This window comes from Anabas testudineus, chromosome 12 (genome assembly GCF_900324465.2).
Source record: "Anabas testudineus chromosome 12, fAnaTes1.2, whole genome shotgun sequence".
NCBI classification, from domain to species: Eukaryota; Metazoa; Chordata; class Actinopteri; order Anabantiformes; family Anabantidae; genus Anabas; species Anabas testudineus.
In genome coordinates, this window is record NC_046621.1 from 4,457,198 (window position 1) to 4,478,439 (window position 21,242).

The 21,242-nt window shown below is 40.6% G+C and overlaps 1 protein-coding gene across 1 annotated transcript in view; it reads right to left on the reverse strand.

The window, feature by feature from the left end:
* col5a1 (procollagen, type V, alpha 1) overlaps positions 1–21,242 on the reverse strand; it is a 64,756-nt gene that overhangs the window by 9,086 nt on the left and 34,428 nt on the right. The window contains exons 11-55 of the mRNA XM_026354310.1: positions 21,121–21,183; positions 20,936–21,010; positions 19,262–19,354; positions 18,897–18,953; positions 18,663–18,716; positions 18,347–18,400; positions 18,139–18,192; positions 17,971–18,024; positions 17,820–17,873; positions 17,346–17,390; positions 16,588–16,641; positions 16,342–16,386; positions 15,473–15,526; positions 15,342–15,386; positions 14,436–14,489; positions 13,446–13,490; positions 13,198–13,251; positions 12,313–12,357; positions 11,898–11,951; positions 10,349–10,456; positions 9,458–9,511; positions 8,972–9,025; positions 8,165–8,209; positions 7,926–7,979; positions 7,800–7,844; positions 7,638–7,691; positions 7,488–7,541; positions 7,347–7,400; positions 6,698–6,805; positions 6,473–6,562; positions 5,881–5,934; positions 5,503–5,610; positions 5,295–5,402; positions 4,192–4,245; positions 4,029–4,082; positions 3,804–3,911; positions 3,657–3,710; positions 3,421–3,528; positions 1,333–1,386; positions 1,031–1,138; positions 807–860; positions 637–690; positions 487–540; positions 344–397; positions 112–219 (exon numbers count right to left, since the gene is read on the reverse strand). Of these exons, the coding sequence (XP_026210095.1) occupies positions 112–219; positions 344–397; positions 487–540; positions 637–690; positions 807–860; positions 1,031–1,138; positions 1,333–1,386; positions 3,421–3,528; positions 3,657–3,710; positions 3,804–3,911; positions 4,029–4,082; positions 4,192–4,245; positions 5,295–5,402; positions 5,503–5,610; positions 5,881–5,934; positions 6,473–6,562; positions 6,698–6,805; positions 7,347–7,400; positions 7,488–7,541; positions 7,638–7,691; positions 7,800–7,844; positions 7,926–7,979; positions 8,165–8,209; positions 8,972–9,025; positions 9,458–9,511; positions 10,349–10,456; positions 11,898–11,951; positions 12,313–12,357; positions 13,198–13,251; positions 13,446–13,490; positions 14,436–14,489; positions 15,342–15,386; positions 15,473–15,526; positions 16,342–16,386; positions 16,588–16,641; positions 17,346–17,390; positions 17,820–17,873; positions 17,971–18,024; positions 18,139–18,192; positions 18,347–18,400; positions 18,663–18,716; positions 18,897–18,953; positions 19,262–19,354; positions 20,936–21,010; positions 21,121–21,183 (2,907 nt within the window). The remainder of the gene's footprint in view (positions 1–111; positions 220–343; positions 398–486; positions 541–636; positions 691–806; positions 861–1,030; positions 1,139–1,332; positions 1,387–3,420; positions 3,529–3,656; positions 3,711–3,803; positions 3,912–4,028; positions 4,083–4,191; positions 4,246–5,294; positions 5,403–5,502; positions 5,611–5,880; positions 5,935–6,472; positions 6,563–6,697; positions 6,806–7,346; positions 7,401–7,487; positions 7,542–7,637; positions 7,692–7,799; positions 7,845–7,925; positions 7,980–8,164; positions 8,210–8,971; positions 9,026–9,457; positions 9,512–10,348; positions 10,457–11,897; positions 11,952–12,312; positions 12,358–13,197; positions 13,252–13,445; positions 13,491–14,435; positions 14,490–15,341; positions 15,387–15,472; positions 15,527–16,341; positions 16,387–16,587; positions 16,642–17,345; positions 17,391–17,819; positions 17,874–17,970; positions 18,025–18,138; positions 18,193–18,346; positions 18,401–18,662; positions 18,717–18,896; positions 18,954–19,261; positions 19,355–20,935; positions 21,011–21,120; positions 21,184–21,242) is intronic.

Consider the following 21,242-nt stretch of genomic DNA (forward strand, 5'->3'; position numbering starts at 1 on the left):
GAATTTAGTGGAAAATGATGTAGATGTAGATTAAGTGCTATTTTTACAATACTACACAACTTCAATGTGACTGTGAGGAATTGGGATGAAGGTACAAAACAATGTACTTACAACTGGGCCAGGGATACCCCTGAGGCCTTCAGAACCAGGCTTGCCAGGTGATCCTTGAGGGCCAACAGGACCTGTCTTACCCTGGGGACCTTCCAAGCCAGGCTCTCCCTTTACACAGAAGCAGGATACACAAACCATTTAATACTTGCTTGCTTGTTTGTGGGTTATTGGACATCTCTAGTGTTGTAAGTGAACAAAGACAATCATTTGCAATATTTGTTGGATACATTACCTTAGCTCCTTTCTCTCCTTGCCTTCCCTCAGGTCCTGCTGCCCCAGGAGGACCCTATTTAAAAGTGGATAAAATAAATTAGAGGTCAGAAATGAATAGTGTGGAACAAAAATAGCATTTTGACATTCATAATGTTTTCTTACTCTCTTTCCTGGTGGTCCAGAGGGACCAGACTCTCCAGTGGGTCCAGGTGAACCCTAGTTAAAGGAACAGAATGACAATTAACCAATTTATAATTTAAATAACATCTTAATTTTTTAGTAAAGACACAGTCTCGAGCACACAGTACTCACAGGCTGCCCAGGCTCTCCATCATCTCCCTTGTCACCAGCTGGACCGTCTAACCCCTGCATAAGAATTGAACAGAACCTCAGTCTTGCAGCATTACATTAATCACATTCTGTGAAGAACAGAGTTGGATTTATGGATTTACAGTTCAGGTAATGACTCATGCCATACGTACAGCAGGACCAGGCTCTCCGGGTGGGCCAGGGTCACCAGGGAAACCACTTGGACCCTGAAATAAATAAAAGTTGCTTATTTTTAGAGATAAGACACACACACACATCTTTTATATTCATCCAATTGTATGAGGTGATATAAGTGAAAACTTATTGAAAATTTATTGACATTTTATACAGCATATAAAATGTATTTTCTTTAACGGAAGGTGAAAGGTGAACTTACGGGGCTGCCTTTGGGACCATCATCTCCAGGGGGACCTTTAGGGCCGGGAGGTCCAGCTGCACCAGCTGGACCAGCCTCTCCCTTCTCACCACGTTCTCCTCTAGGACCCTGGAATTATACGTAGCAAGTTAGTAATTCTAACACAGTTAGGCTGGTAGAAAATGGGAAGGGTTTTAATTAAATTAAATTGTTAAATTATATTTTACAGTTATTTATTATTATAAAAGAAATTATCGTAGGAGACAAACTTTCCTTTTCTCATTCTATAAAAAACCTGGAGAAAGCACAATCAGATTACTCACTGGTGGACCAACTTCTCCCTGAAGACCTGGCTCTCCTGTTTCACCAGCATCTCCCTGATAAGAAAGAAACGGAGACAATACGTATATTATCAGAAAGATGATTTGTTCTTCTAACTTGGTTCTAAAAATCTATCATTTACAGCGGCTCTCACACTGCTGTGCCCTTGTCACCCAAATGGGGATTCAAAAAGATGACACACGAGATTTCAATCCATCAAACGCAGGCAGTTTGGGTGGCTGCTGCAAGGACAGCGTTGACCTGACTGTTCTCCCTGGACCCTGCCCATATATCTTGTTCTCTTCCTGTTGCCTTATTGGATAGTTGCCCTGTTGACTCACCTATATACTGGGCACTGCCGTTACTCACTGTCACATTAGACTATTGTCCACCCTGCTGAGGTTTACTGCAGATGCACTCTGCCACACCTGCTTCAGGGAACAGTATCAGCCCTTGCTATGTCTGGGAGACAAGGCACCTATTGACACCACATCTCTGCAGGGCCAATGACAAACAGTATAGTAATGTATTATACATATACAGATTGTCTCTAGCATGAACAAAACTTCTATGTTGTGACCATTTACCAATACTCTAAATTAGTGTCTGGCTGTCTTCCTAAACGCATCTTGTTGTTGTCAATAAATCCACTCTAAGCAGTTGGTATGCCTATTTAAAAGCATGACTGCATTAGGGGTCTACTATGCTCTTTTTGCGATGTTGCTCTGAGATGCCTTGCAAAGGCCTTGACTTCACAACCTGCTCATTTCCTCCAAAGGGCTGCTAGTAAAATCTGCTGAGAACAGGAAAACCAAGCATGAAAGACAGCTGCTCATCACTGTTACATGAGGGATGTGTTTACAGAAAAAGCCTCAGTTGCCTGCCAGCTCCCTGGGCTGGCCAATAAAATGCCAGATCAGCTGAAGCACGATTAGCCAAAATAGCACTGTGTTTGTTTGCACGGGTGAAACATAGTCTATCCTCAGGGAGATTATAAAAGAGCAAAAGGTGAATCTATTGACTGAGCTAGATAAAACAAATCATACCATCACTATGGACAGAAATGAGAAAGTGCACAGCACTGCAGTCCAGCATCTGCAAAAGCTGCCAAAGCAGGCCTTTCATAATTAAATAGGAGCAAAAAATAAGAGTGGGATCTGATTTTATGAGAGACGCCTTTAATAATGTATTTGTCATCTTAGAAATGCAGGAACAGTGCCTTTGAGTATTTATTCATACTCTCTCCACACAGCAATAATACTGTTGGGTCTAACAGCCTGTCCATTCGATTTTCTCTGCATCTATCACTCTGCAGTAGATGATCATGGCCCACTTGAAAGGCTCTCATATAAACAGACGTGAGTAATGTTAATTGATGTCTTACGAACAGGTATCATTCACAGTCTTTACTGCAGAGCACTCAAACAAACTGCTAGGCCACCTCCACCGGCTGAATAAAAACTGCATCACCTGTTCTATAGGCAGGTTGCAGAAATTGGTGCCATAGTGGTTTGGGATTCATGACATCAATTCAGAGTAGTTCTGTTTACCTCGCTTCAAAATTCTTTACTTTTTCGTTTTTTTTAACTGTTCCAGGGGTACCACCTCTGGAAAACAAAGCCAAAGACAGTTTCACACACGGAGAAAACTGTTCTTCTCTGGAAGGTGCAGAGTCCCAAAACACAATTGTGATCATACAGTAGTCAAAATTCAGTATTCACAGGGGTGGTAGATTTACGCTGTTCAGTGAAAATAATGTTTCAGGAGAACATCATCTGCCCATGATGACAGCAGTCAGCCCCCATCTGTGAATAACTATGTGCCCAAAATAGTTTGGTAGATAATGATACATATATTGTTAAGCTGCACACCTGATGAACAGTAAACACTTACATTTTTGAAGTGATTAACATTGTGCATTTTATTAATTACCTATAAGACAAATCCATTTACTATCAAATTGAGATGTCTGTGTTTACAGGTCTGTCAACTAGCATTAGAGATGCAGCTGTTACTCTAAGTATATGAACAATGTTATGCCTACAAATGCCATCAAAACTGTACTTTTATGTGTTGACCTAAAAGTTTACCTTTTCTCCAACAGCACCAGGGTTTCCAATGCCACCAGGAGGTCCCTGAGGGCCATCAGCTCCTGGGGGTCCGGAGGGGCCTCTGGGACCAGGTGGACCAGGTGGACCCTACGAGAAGAGAAGAGACAGCTTGAAGAAACACATTTTGCTTGTATACTGTTTACAGTGAAACGTATTGAATAATAATAAAGTCAGTTGGATGGTTGAAACATATCAATTGTTCAGTAAGCTCTTACCATTTGACCAACGTCTCCAGTTTCACCTTTCTCACCAGGTGGACCTGGTAAACCCTGAAAAGCGTGCAGATGGGTTAATCATATTCCCTCAGTGTTTCTTAATGCTCACATTTAATCATGGTTTGTATTTTGCATTGTAGTCCACACCTGCAGCCCCACTGGGCCTGGAGGTCCAGGGAATCCTCTTGCTCCTTCATCTCCCTTCTGTCCAAACAGACCCTGCTGACCTCTGGGACCGGGCTCACCATCTGCACCCTGCACAATGTGACAAATAAAGTGGTCACAATCAGGAGATACACATGTTGGAGGCACTAACATAACCTAAACGAGGCTCTAATTTATCTGAATACCTAACCAAATCTGCAAACTTACAGCAGGACCAGGAGCTCCAACAGGCCCTTGAGGACCAGTAGGACCAGGTGGACCCTGCAGAGTAGAAGGGACACATTAAAATGATATTGATAAGAAATTTCCATAAGCCTGAATATCTTGTCGATTAACATTATGAGTAAAGGAATAATAATAAATAACTTACATGTTCTCCTTTGTCACCCTTGCTTCCTTTCTGGCCTGGCTCTCCAATCTCTCCCTGAGGATTGAAATGATTACAATGTTTATTTGAAGTAATAAAAACATGTCAGATGACATAATGTTCTCAAACATAAACTCAACCAAATCTCAGTTTGGAAAGACATATTTTCATATCATCTACGTCACCCCTTCTCTGTCAAATGGTGACAAATATAGTTAACATGTGAGGGGGGCTTATCATAATAGTTGAGTCACTGGTGCTACCACCAGCCAAAACAGAATGGATAATTAGTCCCATCTCAATCACTGTTTGCACTACAATTCCCATAAAAAAAGAACCTTGCACCGTTTTTTTAAAGCACCCCCATGCTGTGGGTGTTTGGAGAAATAATGCTAATAATTTTGAAAGCCAAAAGCATTTACTTTAGTGTTTGAGTCACACAACGTGCTTTGTGAGGTAGTATTAGTCTTTTAGATGAAGGCCTTGGAGTTGTCATCTCCCTGTGGACAAGGCTTATAATGAGAAAGTGTCTGAATGTGTGTGAACATTAGCTTGTGAGATCTATTTTATCTGTATGGCAAATACCCTCTGTATTTTCTGTGTCCGTCTGCACCACAGGGACCATTGTAAGGCCAGTTAAGAACTGAGGCATTCTTCAAAGGATAAGAGATTATCCTCTGAGTATCTCCGTAGCTGATCTTCCTGCAAATGTTTTAGAGGGGATGATAAGTTGCTCTTGCTTCTGAATACTAAAGGGTCACTTTCACACATTCTGTCACTGCCACAAAATTCCTCCCTCTCCTCTGGCTGTTTGTACAGAAGGGTACAAAGCAGCAACAAAACAGGTTCACCTTTTAAAGATCTGTTAATCAATGCAAACTGTCAGACAAATTCCCTTTAGAGTGTTTAAGGTCACAGGGAAAGACACAAGAAGATATCTGGCTTGAATCCTAACTGTTAAGTTTTGCCTCTTTGTGAGGTGGCAAATGTTCCATTACTATATGTTTGTGTTTGTGAGAATGTGCGTGTGCACTGCAAAAGGCTAAAAGACAGAATGCTTTAATGCACTTTTATCCTTACTTGCATAGAAAAACAAAGTTACTTACCTTGTCTCCATCCTCTCCAGGTGGTCCAGGAGGTCCTCCGGGTCCTGGTAGACCCACTGGTCCCTGAATACCATCTCTTCCAGCTGGACCTTGAGGTCCTTTTTCTCCCTTTGAGTTCATAGTGAAAGACCATGTTGTAAATAAATATTAATCCTTGAAATCTCTATTTGTTGTTGTTGCAGCATTCTCTATTATTTCATGTTCTTACCGGTCCACCTTTCTCTCCAGCAGGCCCTGGAGGTCCCTGGGGGCCAGGACGTCCAGGAAGACCTGTAGGACCAGCTGGGCCAGCAGGACCACGCTCACCAGGTGAACCCTACAGTGCACAATATTATTTTATTGCTGAATGAACATCAGAGTTTTACCAGTGAATTAAAATCATATTACCATCTTTGCTGCCAAATAGTGCAGATCCAACTTATGTAAGCACCAAACTGTGCATATCATTATAGTTATTATGTGAGAGCCGGGAACAATTAAGGGTGAGAACTTTACTAGAAAGACAATTCCCAGAGATGACGACAAAACATTTAAGGTGAGAATGAAGTTAGAGAATGAGATTGCGGATGCAGTAAATTGTACTCACAGCAGGGCCAGGTGGGCCATGAGGACCCTCATTCCCTTTTAGGCCGTGAGCCCCCTGCAGAACAAAATAAAATGAAAGCTTCAGAAAACAAACACATCTGTTGGGGAAGCACACAGCCTGCCCTACACTGGACTCCCCACTTCAAACAGGCTCAGCATGAGATGGAAAGCATCCACTACTCCCCAAAGTGGAGACAGAGAGCAGACAGGAAAAACTGTTATTTACCAAAACTGCAGCAAACATCCGTTACACTACAGAAGAACAGGTGAATCATGTAATTTCTGCAGCTTAAAGTTAAATGAAAATCTGTTCCTGCCCACAAGTCTGGAGTCAAAAAAATATGGCTTGCATAACTATCAGGAAATGACTTAGCAAGTTGAAATTAAAAATAAATAAAATAAAAAAACAGCCTAGAGCCTATTGTTCCTCTTGTCCCACTCAAGCCCACTCAGAGATCTGGTATCATGTCTGATTCTTGAGGTTTAGCACAGTCTTATGGTGATTCAATAGCCCAGAACTATTATGCAATAACCAAGGTGTGAGATATTGAATTTGTGAAGAGCCACTGTACTTTGCAGAACGTAATACTAACCACAGGTCCAGGAAGACCTCTCTCTCCAGGGAAACCTCTTGGTCCAGGGGGGCCATCCTTACCTGCTGGGCCAGCAGGGCCAGGGTCACCCTGAAGGGCCAAAGCACAATAACATTAATTGTATTCAGTGCAATGTTGGGACTCAAATGTTACCAGTGCTACTATGCTAACAGCATACTAAAACAAACTGGACAGTAAATGGAGCTTCATATATTCATATTTTACCTTGGCTCCTTCTTTCCCTGCAGCTCCGGGCAGACCCTGCTCACCAGGTGGGCCTGGGGGTCCAGGGTGGCCACGATCTCCCATTGGTCCAGTCTCACCAGTTGGTCCCTACAGTAAAAAAACCCACACGCACACGCACAATTATGGACACCGCAGAATAAAACCCAGTTGCAGAGGCGGTGTGAAGAAAAGAAACTACAGTTTGGAGGAAGGCAGAGAGAACATTGTGAGCAAAATCAGCAGTTTAAATACAAAAAAATAAAAAACATGTTACAATTTCACCATCTATTACAAAACATGGCAGGAGAAGCTGAGCATTTGCTGTGTGGGAGGCCTACTAGTCATTAAGGCCACATACAGCTCCACTATCATCAATGTTCTCAGCTTGCATTAGAGTAGCTGAGAGTCTGTTAAATGTTTATGCATAATGGATGAAGAGCCCAATGCTAATATGAAATTGTTCTTGTATTTTTGTAAGACAAACAAAAAGTGTTCCGGTAGCATTAGTGGTGCAAATCTTAATGTTAGCCTAAAGCTTCCTGATGTCTTTTTGTGCACACACATTTTGGACAGTACCTCTACAACACAGAATGCAACCAATTAAATCCAGTAATCCATTACAGTAAGATAGTCAATGACTTAGACTCACCTGAGGTCCAACCACACCTGGAGGTCCAGGGGGTCCGGTCTTGCCTTGAAATCCCTGTGCATTACAGAAACAAAAAAACAATTATCACACTGACTGTATGGAATAAAGACAAAGAGATGAGTGATTTGACCAGTTACTCACAGTCTCTCCTCTCTGTCCAGGATGTCCAGGCAATCCGTCTTTCCCTGCAGGTCCCTGAGGCATACACAGATATATTGAATATACAGCACAGAACAGTACGTAGAGAATACGATGAAAAGAGAGATGTGTGATGTATGAGTTCGGACTTACAGGAGGGCCCTTTGGTCCTGGGAAACCTGTTGGTCCCTGAGGCCCTGGCAGACCCTAAAGCAAAAAACAAATGTCTGCTGATTAATAATCAGTTGGCTCTTGTGGGAACTGATATGTGCTGCTGGCTAGAATGATAGTGGATGACAGCGTGATGGTACATACCCTCTCACCGGGAGGTCCTGGTGGGCCGTCATTTCCTGAGTTGCCCTGAAAAGACCAAATAAGAAGTAAATGATGAACTTGTACCTCATTATATGCAAAAAAGTGGCAGTGAAGTATTGTACAGACCTTTGGTCCAGCTTTTCCTGTAGGTCCTCTTGGTCCTCTCTCCCCTCGAGGGCCCTTGAGAAAAGAGAACGTGATTAAAGTCATAGAAAGCATCCAAAGAGATATCTGTGACGGTAAAATGCTAAGCGTAATTATTGTCTCAGTTTGGAATCCCCTTTAGGCAGGTCGTGGCTCCACTTTCACTCAGGTGCCAAGCTCGCCATCTGTGTATAGGCACGAGTATGCTGAGTAAGACTTACCGTTGGTCCTCTCTGTCCGCGTGGGCCAGGCTTTCCTGCTGTTCCCTGTGGACACGAAGAACACACAGAATGATCAAAGGAGTCGGTCGCTTCATTAAGAGGTTGCATCCTGTAGAAGAAGGAACCTCATGCCAGGAGACACTAATAACTGCAAGCACATTTAAGCTCTGAGATGACATTTATCATTAATTACAAATCACCTATTTAGAAATTACCATCAGTACTTACCATCACTCATTACTCAGACAGAAAAGGGCATTTTAATGAACAATAATGAAGAATATAATGATTTTACCGAAATATTACCATTACGCAGACTGCATACAACTTTAATGAGAAAAACAATTACATCTTTAGTGTGGCTTTCGAGTTTCAAAGAAGTGCCGTGAAAGTATGTTAATGGCCCTATTATCATCTGGTGTCTGCGAGCACGGTCTCATAAACTTCTCAAATGTTTTGTGAAGATGAAAAGCTTTATGCGCCTTGCTCCACTCGTGGTGACAAACCATTACTCTTGCAGGCGAGCTAATGACCCATCCCTTAAACAAAGCAAATGAAACATTGCTCAAGTACCACAGAAGTGATAAACAATGCTATGGGTGTTTCAAAATGAGTTGTGTAAGTGGTAATGAAAAAGGAATTCAACTGTGTTTCTGTCCTTGGTAAAAATCTTTATTTCAGAGGCACACAACTTCCTCTAGGTTGATAAATCCAGAGATGGGACAGGAGCCTGTCTTGAATGCTATGCCTGTATCGATCCATCCCTTCTATGTATGAGGAGAATAATAAGAAGTCTATCCCACTTACCCGAGTTCCCTTCTCTCCGTTGGCGCCAGGGAAACCTTGGAAACCCTGAGATCCCTGTGTGTGACAAAGAGTAATTAGTCAGTGAGAGACAAATCTTTTGTATTCCATGACATATCCCTGATTAAATGCAACACGAGACTGCGACATAAATAAAAGCAGTTTCTTTATTGTTGTCATATCAGGAGCTGTCTGTTGACACCAAAAGGCATATTCAAATTCCCCATCTCTTTGATCAGGGAGCTTCAAGCATGTCCAGTTGTCAAACGGCAGCTCTGCTTCAGCAGAGAGGCTGAAGGATGAGCCATCAAAAGTTCAGCAAAGCAACCTTCACATGCAGATGTGTGTGCACATTTTCATTCTCTTTCAAAAACACAAAATGACAAAGGTGTAGTGATACCAAATAGTGTCCCTCGCTGCTAGGATGTTAACTCTACACTCAAATCAGTCAATAACAATAACTTCTTTTAGAAATATGTGTGCAGTTACCTTTGGTCCTTGTCTTCCTGGGTATCCGGGTAATCCAGGAACTCCAAGTTTACCCTATAAAAAAGAAAGAAATGTAGTTTTTAAATTTACTTGAAAGCATATTGGACTTACTAAGCATTGCCCACTAGGCAGCTTATGCAATTAAATGTTGTATGATAATTGTGTCCTGATATATATTAAATATTTCAGACTGCTTTTTGCAATTTTTCTCAATTAGTGGGTAAAATGTCAACAACAAATTTCAGAAGTCTAAAAAGAACAAATGATGAATACAGAAATACAGAAACCTGGATGCAAGACATGAACACTGCAGCAGACTCATGTTGATACGAATGTAAACCATATTTGTTAGAACCTTAGCATTTTTACTTTGTGCAAAAACAACATCATCATTCATGTGTGCATGTCTGCCTTTAAACACATACAGTTCAGTGTTTAAAGGCAGAAACGTTAGCACATGACTCTGGCTACTGCAGAACATAACTGGTTTTCACTCCAACTTTTTGTGCTAGACAAATAACGACTTGCCAAATCAGATTGTAAATTAATTGTTAGCACAATCTCAATTATGCTCAACATCTGTTACAGCCTATTTTTAAGCCTTTAGTGAAAGTTAATTAAGTTTTTTTCAACACAATGTCTGAAATATTGTGAGCAACAGTTTACTCAGTGTTCAGTTCACCAATAAAAAATATTAACAACAGTTAAACCTCCATTTTATGCCGCCCACGCTGCTCCATCATACTGAATCAAACTTGACTGATGATTCAAAATATTGTTTATAATGTTAATGTTTATTCTGTTTTATCAGCCAGTATAAAACCTAGGTGTCTAAAGGATCACATCAAAAATAATTCATAGGAGCCAACGTAGCAGCTTGAGGGAGCTTACCTTCTCACCAGATGGGCCGAGAGGACCAGCATCTCCTGGAAGACCTGAGCGTCCCTTTGGCCCCTCTGGCCCATCCTCTCCTCTGGGACCTGCTGGTCCAAGCTCTCCCTGTAAAGCACAAGAAGCACAAGCTCCAAATAACATGCTTCACACTTAATACACTGGGTCCACTGCCACCAACGGTGAATCAGTAGAATAGTGTGAATGACAACACTACATTTGTCCATTATGTTTTGCTCATACAAACATGTGTCCTCATCAAAACATTGCTCCACAGTGCCAATAGTGGTCAAAATATGCAAAGGGGGTAATGATCTCAAAAAACTACTGCAGGTTGTGCATCAGTCAGCTGCAATTCTGAGATAAAGCTAGAGCAGTTTTGTTTCATGAGAGTTAATTATGTTTGGAGTTTTCTCATGTTGTCATTAAAACATATACAGTTTTTTTGGGTTGTATGATGAACCCATTTTTCTTTCCATTCTGGGTATTTCAAGTCACGCTTTGAAAACTGGTTTGAGTTTGAAGTTGCTTAAAGAGTGTAAAGGCTATTTTCCATTGCTGCCTGCACTTAAAAGCAGTTACCGATCCTATTACGGCTGCTCTCTGTGAAACTCTAGCAAGACACTCACTAAATGTACAAAGTCGCTCACACAGCCAGTTGCTGCTGCGAAGACCCACTGGTGTGTGAAAAGTATCTAGTTAAAGGTTTGTGCAGAGTTGCACAAGTGAGTGCACACATACACACACCCACACTCATGTATACATAAAACAGCATCAAGCAAACTGTACTTGACTCATACTTGCAAGCTCATCAAAGGGAACAATTTAAATTGAGAACTCACACACACACAGACACAATTTTCACAAGCGTGCTTAGAAATGACTCATTTAGATTCTAGTCCATATGTGTCTCCTCCAGAGCCTCCTCAAATCTTTGCTTTCATCTGGATCTGCTACATCTCCAGAGGAAAACAGGCTAGAGCCCCATGGCTCTCTCTCGGGTTTGAAGGGGTTTAAAGTGTCATTGATTTCTCCCTCGTTTCTGCACACAGCTATAGACAGCCAGGTCAGGAATCTGGGGTTTAATGTTTGAAGTAAGGGCTGTTGCAAGTTATGTTTCTCACTGTAAAAGGTGTTTTTCCTATGACTTGACAGTGTAAATCCCTAATGCTGTTCAGAAAAAGAAGCTGGATACACTTGTCAAACTTGTGCTTGCCTCCTAAAGTTGTCGAGGTTAAGACTCACTGGAAAGTAGAGTGGATAAAAAAAGAAACTGGAAACACTTACACACACACTAACAGTCGGCAATAGCTATACCTTATGTTTGCTCATTACCCACAATTCCCCAGTAGGAGCTAACATGACAACAGTGGTTTGTACTCTCACTTAGTTTGATTAAAGGTCACCGCCAACAAAACTTAGCCACAAACACCTTTTAATGCAGAAATTAAAGTTGACAAACCAGCAGAGATCACTTGACTGATGCTTCCAGCCCTCAAAATCTGACTGACACATATTGCTGTGTAAAAGATAAACAAAGAAACCTTACCCTGTCTCCCTTGATACCCATATCTCCCTTGAAGCCGGGGAAGCCATCTTCTCCCTGGCAAGAAAATTAGACAAGGGAGGTGAGGATGTAATGAAGGAGGAATAATTGAATAATACAGATATTGAAACCATTGGTGTTTTATTCATACGCAGACACGCACTCAGAGACACACGCACAGATGTGGAGTCTTGGCAAGATCCACTGTTGCCATAGAAACCGCTGATAACCCTCTTCCAGCTAAATTCAGATGAATTTTGCTGAATTTCATTGAGATTATGGTAAGCATGAAAGATTTCAGCCCCACAGTTATGATCATCATCATTACCATTATTGTTCTGTATAATTCATAAAAATACTACAATTTCTCAGAAATTCAGTCTTTTCTTTTTTCCTTCACACACTCTCTTTCTCATACCTTTTCACCCTTGCCCCCTTTGAGACCGCGAACACCGTCGGCACCCTGTGATGCAAGAACAGGCAGAAGTTACAGACTGATAGGGTGCACATTAGACAAAGGAGGGATCCTTGAATTGCTGTGAATTACGTCCCACGGGATCAGCAGGATGTTCGCTTGCAATGTGAATACGACAGTACTACAGGGAAGTCATCCCATGTAGGGAATTGTCACAGATTCTTTGTGCCTGTGATGTATACATTTAATGTTTTGTCTGCACTTTCTCACATAAAATCCTCACAGCTTTCTATCTTGACCAGCCTTCTCATCTTCCCAGAGACAGCAGACACACTTCAAACTTAAGCCATGCAGTCACAGGGCCACTGTTTGCTGGAAGTTAAGCCACTTGTGTGATCCCCTCTTTCCCTGTGGAAGCTTTAAAGACTGGATCAATTCTACTGTCTTGCCAAGAATTATTTAATGGGATTTCTTTTGTCTCTGTATTATCAGCAGCTAATGACACCACACACACGAAGGGCTTTGTGCTGTGAGCTGTTATCAGCTCCTGGGACTGACCGGAGCATCACCTTATGGGAGTTAAAAGATGTAAGATGAGTCAACTTCCCTGTAGTAATCATAATGAAAATAGTTTTCTATGTCTTTGTAGCAAAAGCAGATCACAATCAAAGTTATTCTTTTGAAGGAGTGTACTGAAACTTGGAAAGTGTGACTTTTAATTTATTAACCTACTATTTTCATTTTACAAAAGCAAACAAATACCAGCTTTGTTCAGAGCCACTTAATAAGATAATGAGTGACTAATATCCATAAGAGCGGCGTATTGTAAAGCACTAATAGATAATAATATTACACATGTGTTTCTTAGTGTTTAATAATGAACCTCACCTTCACGCCTCGGGGCCCAGGATAACCAATGGGTCCTTGAGGGCCAGCAGGGCCCTGGAGAAATAGATGTTTGATAAGACCACACAGTTACAGTACACACATGCACCCACAGTGTTAACTACAAAAACATTAATGCAAATGTGTGTTTGATGCAAATATATAGGAACTAGGACAATGTAATAGAAAAAAAATGAGAATAAAATGCAAGCTCCAAACGTGAGAGAAACGGGGGAAGGAATACAACGTACCATGTGTCCTTTCTCTCCATTAGGCCCCTCCTTTCCAGGGTGACCCTGTGAATTATTAAGGAAAATATTATTGCATCTCATTACAGTATAATTACCACCATAAATACTACAGCAACCTCTATAACGGAGGGATTGGGTTGTAAAACGATTGTAGGATGTATCAAAGTGGAAAATTGGAATGAGAATCTTTAGACTTCAATCTCATTTGGGATTTTTATTCTTAATGCACAGTATTATCGAGGCACTACCAGCTATTACTGGGCTCTAAAAAGCCAAGACTGCCATTTTGGGACTAGAATATATTTCAGATATACAGTACATGCATGCACACACACAGTATGCTGAAAACACACATTTTAAACCACACGTGGTTGTTGCGTAACATAAAAAAAGGAAAATAGAAAGGAAATTGATTGCATTCTCATGACACAAAGGAGCTCTTAGTAACATGACAGCGGATTGAGAAGGAAATACTATATAATACAGAGGACAAAAACAGAGGGCAGAGAGAGAACATTGACATGAGAGAGAATATTGCCGTTGATGGAAGATACAACAAATGGATGAATACAAAACAGCTGAGTGTGTGAATGGCAGAGAGCTATTTCTACTCCAAAAGACCCTGAAAGCCATTAAAGGACCAATGCACCTTGTATGGCTTTGGCTCTTAGCATTATGTTTTCCTCTCTTACACCAAATCCCTGTTTTTTGGCACCATCTATATGTGTTTGTGTGGCTTTTCCTGCCTGTACAGTTATTCTAATTTCACACCCTCTCTTGTCTCTGTCTTTCTTCGTGCCACCTGGTGCCATTCAAACAGATGTGTTCTGTGCTGTGTGTGCAGAGATGGGAAAGACACTGTTTACAGGTATATGTCTCTCTGTGTGGGTGGGTTGTTCTACCTTTACACAGATATAGCAATTTTAAATTGTTGCCAAAAATACAGATAAGGAGAAAGCATTTCTTCGTCTGTGTGCTACATGAACTCACCGGTGGACCATCAGCTCCTGGCATTCCTGGCAAGCCTGGTTTTCCAGTGGGACCCTGGACAGAGGACAAGTTTAAGTCATATAAAACATTTCAAAGAAAGAAAAATAAAGGCAAGTGAAGGTTCTGAATATAACAAAAGCCTGTAGGAATACAATGTCAGTAAAAACAAAGGTGTAATGCAATGACCTACAGTAAATGCTAATGTCAGCTTGCTTCAATGGTCTCAATGACTAACATGTTGATGTTCAGCATGCACGATGTTCAACAATGTTTAGATCTGTGGTCATTCTCTTTATTATCTAGTCTAGTATGTTAGAATGCTTACACGTGCACGTTAAATATATATCAATAAACACAAAGAACAGCACATCACAGCCAGAGGTTTTCCAGAAGTTACAGTTTTTGTAATGTTTCTGGTGCTTATATACTTTTGTGAAGTTGGCTGCACTTGTTAAACATTTTCAAATAAATAATTGCATTTATACATTTTTTTAATTTGATTATACTGTTATCAAATACTATCAAATACCATATCCTTCTGATGTTTCATTCCTAATCAGGCGTGACATAATACCTACATTTTTCAACAGTTCAATAGTAAATCATCACAATAAAGCAAATGTGGTTTAGTTGAAATTGGATTAGAATGTATCAGGATTACATTCTGTAGTGTCTACTAAGCATTATTTGGTCCTGCACTGAGGATAGGGCTGCATCTGCATAATAGTGTGATAAGCATTTGCAACTGAATAAGATAGCTACTTTGCTTTCAGCTCATGCAAACAAATGAGACACTTTCTTGCTTTTGTTGGCACTTGTCTTTGTAGATTTTGAGTCTGTCTTTATTGAAGATGGAGAAGTTGCATGCCTCACAACACATTATATAGCGAACATGTGATATCTTACCTTCTCTCCTGGAGGTCCGATAGCTCCCTGAGGCCCTGGAAGTCCCTGTGGAGGGGCAACAAAATGCTCACAACACTGTATTTGATGGATGAGAGAAAAATCTAATGTCAGCCTGCCTGTTCATCACTGACCTGGGCACCTGGATTGCCTTGCTGTCCAGGAGGTCCTGGCTCTCCTTGAGGTCCCTGAAATGATTAGGTTTTTATTAGGTTTAATTTTAGAGCTCTCATAATACATAGAACGATTGATTGCATTTACTTGAAGACAGTGTCCAATGTGAAAACAAGTGTGATTTGTTGCTACATATGGTCCATTAAAAGTCAAATATTGCTCTGAACAGATCTAAATTCGAAGCTGTCCAGCACCACATGCTGAATTATTAACCCCACAAACGTAAACAGGCTATAACCTTTGGACAAATTGCCTAATATCTTACTTTGGCTCACACACATATACGTAGTACACATTCTTGCACTTACTTTCCTGAAACTGCTGAACCACAAACACAAAACAACATCCTTCTCAAGTAACTGGCAATCAATTATGTTGGCCTGGTCCAAGAAGCTGGGAAAGTTGTTGATCTCCCATCTCTACCTAGTTGGAACATTTCCAACAGAACAGACAAGCTGCTCCTGCCAGGTATTCTCTCATTATAGCCAGGCACCAACAGAAATTGACCTGGAATGGTACAACTGGCAATAGTGGACTGCTTGAATGGGTCTAAAGATAGCCGGTCTATTCTTCATTATCTGCTAAGTGTCCTTCGAGTGCAGTATGTGTATGTGAGTCCACTTGTGTTTCATTGTAAGAGTGAGAGCGGGCTTAGGAGGCCATATTGCAGATTTTAAGTTAAAATAAAGCAAAATAGATGAAACTGGTTCATTTTAAGCTGTTGTGACAGTTGTCTGTGTTTTGTTTTTCTGGTTTTGTCTTGAAATTAATATATTAATACTCTCTAGTGCTATATATTAGCAGTTCATTCAATTACAGTTTCACTTACAATGTTTCCTTTGGGTCCAGGATGGCCATCCGCTCCAGTGACACCCTATAGTAGATGAGATGAACATGCTCTGCACATTAAGACCACATATACCAATTTATATCATTGGGATTTGAATCTACAGTTAAATGATTTTTGGGATTTCTGCATGAGTAGATCAGGGTGAAATATGTTTTGCTCTCTAAATAGTAAACCTATAGTGAGAGCAGGCATATGAGAAGGTGATAGGAGGGTGCAGGAACTCACAGGTGGTCCAGGAGGTCCCTGAGGTCCTTTTGGTCCAAGCAGACCACGTGGTCCCTTGGAAAAAACAAGGGAAATGAGATTGAGAATGACATCACACCTGTGAAAGTCCTGAATTATTAAACATGCTCATCTAAATTAAGTTTTAAAAGTATAGTTCTGGAAACAATGTGACTTCCCCAATGTCCTTGAGGATATTCCACGGAGTTAGACTGTAGAAGGAGAATTTTTTTTTTTACACTACACATTCATTCCCTACAGCTATGCCTTTCAAACAATGCTTTGAATTCCTGTGCTTTGCCTCCCAGCTATAGTTACCTAACAAGATGTATTGTCCTAGTAGTGTGAATTCAAGCCAATGTAGCACACCCTGGTGGACAAAATAAATCATAACAAGTGATGGATTCTCATTCCTTGACTGTCTGTCTATGGGGAATATCCTGCCTGAGAGATTGGGAGACTATTATAATCAGCTTGATGTGAGCTGTCTGCCTGTCTTATCTCCAAAGATTCTCTTGTGCAGATGAGGCGCTATGTTGATTCTGATCAACATACACATGCACCTAGCATTATAATGCAAAAAAAAATCTCCATTTATATGAATGTGAACAGTGTCTGCAGTGTACAGATTATATATGATATAATCAGACCATATGATTGCTCGATAAAACAACAACATGATGAGACTGGGCCCTGAGCTCTCAGCTCTATCATACAATCACTCTGTGTAAGACTGAATGGTAATATATGTGATCACTCACTGGTTCACCAGGAAGTCCCCTGGGTCCGATCTCTCCATCATCTCCCTGGGAAACAGAGAAAACAGGTCAGAATGTGAAACGGATAGTGAATGATAATGGAGGGGAAAGAGAGGATGTGTGTGCGTTATGTGAGAGTGAGGATATAATGGGAAGGCACAAAGAAAAAGCAGAGGAAGTGGAGATCAGGTTTCATCAGCTGTGGGTAATGAGGATGGAGAATGAGATTAGAAGCAGATAAAGTTGCGCTGAGACAAAAAAAAAAAGAAAATTGATTGAGAAAAGGGAAGACGGGGGGAGAGCAAGTGGATGTAAAAATCAAATGGTGAGTTGAGTAAGAAGAGGAGGTTCAACTCAGGAGTAAGTTCTAAAAGTGTTCTGTTTGCAGTAGCACAGCAATAAAGGCTAAAGGATGAAATAAACACGCATACAAATGAAAAATAATGGATGAGGAAAAAAAGCAATATTTTGCATTACTCTCTCTCCATCCTCTCCAGGCGCACCAGGGGGTCCAGAGGGGCCAGGTTCACCCTAAAACAACAAACAGTTGGATTTAATAGGGCACCCCAATAAAAGACAACCAAACCTAACACATAAGCATGTTTTTATGGAAAACTGAACAACTTACTCGGTGTCCTTTTTCACCAGGAAGTCCAGCCAGACCATCAAATCCTCTTTCTCCCTGAAGAAGAAAGAGAACTGTCTGAGTACCTGCTGTACAGCGTTCGCAAACATGGGCCCATGGGAGTAATAAACAGTTAAAATAGATAAGTTAAGGCAATAGAGGACAAGATACCTTGGGTCCAGACTGTCCGGGCATGCCCCTGGCACCATCGGCTCCAGCACGACCCTGTTTAAAACAATATGTTACTGAAAGGCTATTAAAGAATAAGTAGTCTTACTGAAATAATACTAGGAGGAAGAGAACATGCTTAGTTTTAAAATCAGCACTCAGAGCTATTATGTACCAAAAGACAACAGGATAAACTATTGACAACTCTTACCCTTCTGCCAGGCTTTCCAGTGGGTCCAGGGGATCCCATAGGGCCACGTGGCCCCTGAAACAAGAAACACAGGTTTGTTATTCTGCATTTATAATCCCTGAAACTATTAGTTAAACATCTGAAAACATCTTGTAAATATTATATAAAAACAAATAACATTTTCACGACTTTGCCTTTAAAGTTTGCAAAAAGCATTCATTAGCAAATATATCTAATCAGGTTGACATGTTTTCAGAGGGGATTGCTTGGATTTAGTTAGTTTTGTATTTCAGAAATACATTATACAAACAAAATATAGAGTTTTAATATATTGTACCTGAGGCCCTGCCTCCCCAGACTCTCCCTTCAGTCCTGGTACACCAGGAGGACCCTGGAAAGAAAAAAGTGCAGATTTATTAGACACTAAACCAATATTTTCAACTTAGCTACAAACAGTTCGTATATTAATTTTGTGTATTGTGCACTACAGCAACCACTGATTAAACATTTGACATAAAATTACTATTGACTTTGAGTCTGTGTCTGCAGTGACGTGATTATAAATACATACCAGTGGGCCAGGTCTGCCAGTCAAACCCATTGGACCTGTAGGGCCACGCATAGCCAGCTGTAGACACGAAGGAAAAGATTAGCAATAAGATAATGAATAACATACAATCCTGAATTTATAGAAGAATGTATTTGAGTGTGTCTTTGTGCCTGCAAGTCTGTAAGTGCTGAGAGTTTATTTGTGTCTCTTCATGTGTTCTTGGTGTGAATTTCACACCCATTGAATGTGTCTGAACAATGGTGGAAGGAAAGTGTTACGGTACATGAAGGTAAAAAGAAAAAAAAAAAACCTGAAATAAAAATTACAACAGAGACACAACAGATACAATATTTTAGCAGATTGTGTGTTTAGGTGTGAGCTGTTACCCTAGCCTGCTGCATGATGGCTTGCATCTGGGCCTCCTGTGCTGACACAGCAGGTCCTTTTTGTCCGGAGTCACCTCCAGCACTGAATCTGAACTATGGAGGGAATCACAGATTGGTGAGACTAGTGAAAAATATTCCAGTGCACTAAATCAAGGTCAATGGCAAAATATAAAATATAAAAATAAATAAATAAATAAGACATAATGGAAATTAGTAAAGTAGTCACAATACAATAATTTTAATATAAATATTCACATTGATGCCAAACAATCTTTAATGTTTATTGAATATATATATATATTATAGTGTTTCCATCCACTACACAATAGATGCTGAATTTCGGCCTCAAGCCACCAAACCGACTTCACCAAAGGCCGACTGCACAGGCTATGAGCTAGGATTTCTACTGACATCTGGTGGCAACAAGCAGGAGTTGCACCACAGCTGAATATCCAGACTTGTGGTGCAACTCGGGTTTTCTTGGTCCAAGCATCTGGAGTTTGGTTACACTGCACGGTCCTCAGGAGGCAGACTGATGGTTGGTTTACAGATACACGGCAAAACAACAGTGAAATGCTGCAGAATTTCACCATTAGAGAAACACTGTTACCAGGAAGCAAAATAAAACAGTTGAATCTGGACATCAGAACTGAGCCAGATATACTTCACAATAATGTCTAACTTTTAAGTACATCCTGCAGCTTCTTGTTCTGTCATTAAATATTGGCCCCTTCAGTCTGTCTTTGGTTGTTTCCATCATCTTCATGTCCTTCTAAAATTTTTAAGTATTTACTGACGTTCCACTACATTAACAAAATATTCTATGACATGAAATAGTTTGTTAGCAACTCAAACTAAAAACTGAGAAACAGTAGAGCTGATTGTCTATAGAAAGTAAAGAGAAGACAAATGCATCAACAGTGGATGAGTGCGATGAAGTGGAACATTAATTAGACAATTGTAGATTGTTTTACCTTGTTTAACTAGTAACAAGGGTGAAACTACAATGTATGTTTCTCATTGGGCTAGGATTACATTAAGTTTTTTGCAGTGGACATATAAGAGCAACTTGCCATATGGCTCAGCCAGACTGCTCTGTGGACCCCCTGAAACCACAACTTCACATCTGTACAACTAATCAGTTTCCTCAACAGCAAAGTCAGACAGACAGGGAAAAGAAATTTAGAAAGGTAGACGCCATAGGAAGTCACTGGAATGGTTGTGTAAGTGTTGAATCATTGAATGCAGCTGAAATTACAGACAGAAGAGACGGCATCGCTTTGCTTCCTGTCTAAATCTAGACGACTTCCTGGAAGGGCAAATGACAGCTTCACTTTCGGCTAAAGAATGTGGAATAGTTAAGTGTTCGAAGAGAGAGTCCTATAATATTCAATGAGGTAACAGAGTTAAAACTACTTGATACTAACTCACTATCTCACACCACAAGTTGTTGCTAAAGCGCTGATTTATAATGCGAAACCTCTGTTAGGGTCAAAAAAATCCCCGATTTCAAAAGAAAGACCCTTCATTCCACTTCATACTTGGCTTCAAACAACCATATAAGACATGTAATTGGAAATGTTTTAGTGCTTTAAGCATGGTCAACATTAAAACATAAAGTCTTTCCCAATGTTGCTATTTTTACTCTTATTTTAACAACTGAAATTCACTTACAGGCAGCATTAAGACAGTGCCAGGGGGGCCTGGCAGACCATCAGCACCAGGAAGACCAGGACGACCTGGAGGGCCCTTAAATGGAAAATAACACACACATGAGTACACACAAACATTAAAATACTTTAGATTTTCTATTTCTATAAGAGAAAAAAATGAGTGTGACTTTTAAAAATCATACTTACCCTCTCTCCGGTATCTCCAGGGCTGCCTGGAGGGCCAGAAGCACCTGGGGGTCCAGGGAGACCCTATTTTAAGCAAAAGATCTAATTTGAGTGGCATGTATTGATACATAATTCAACATAAA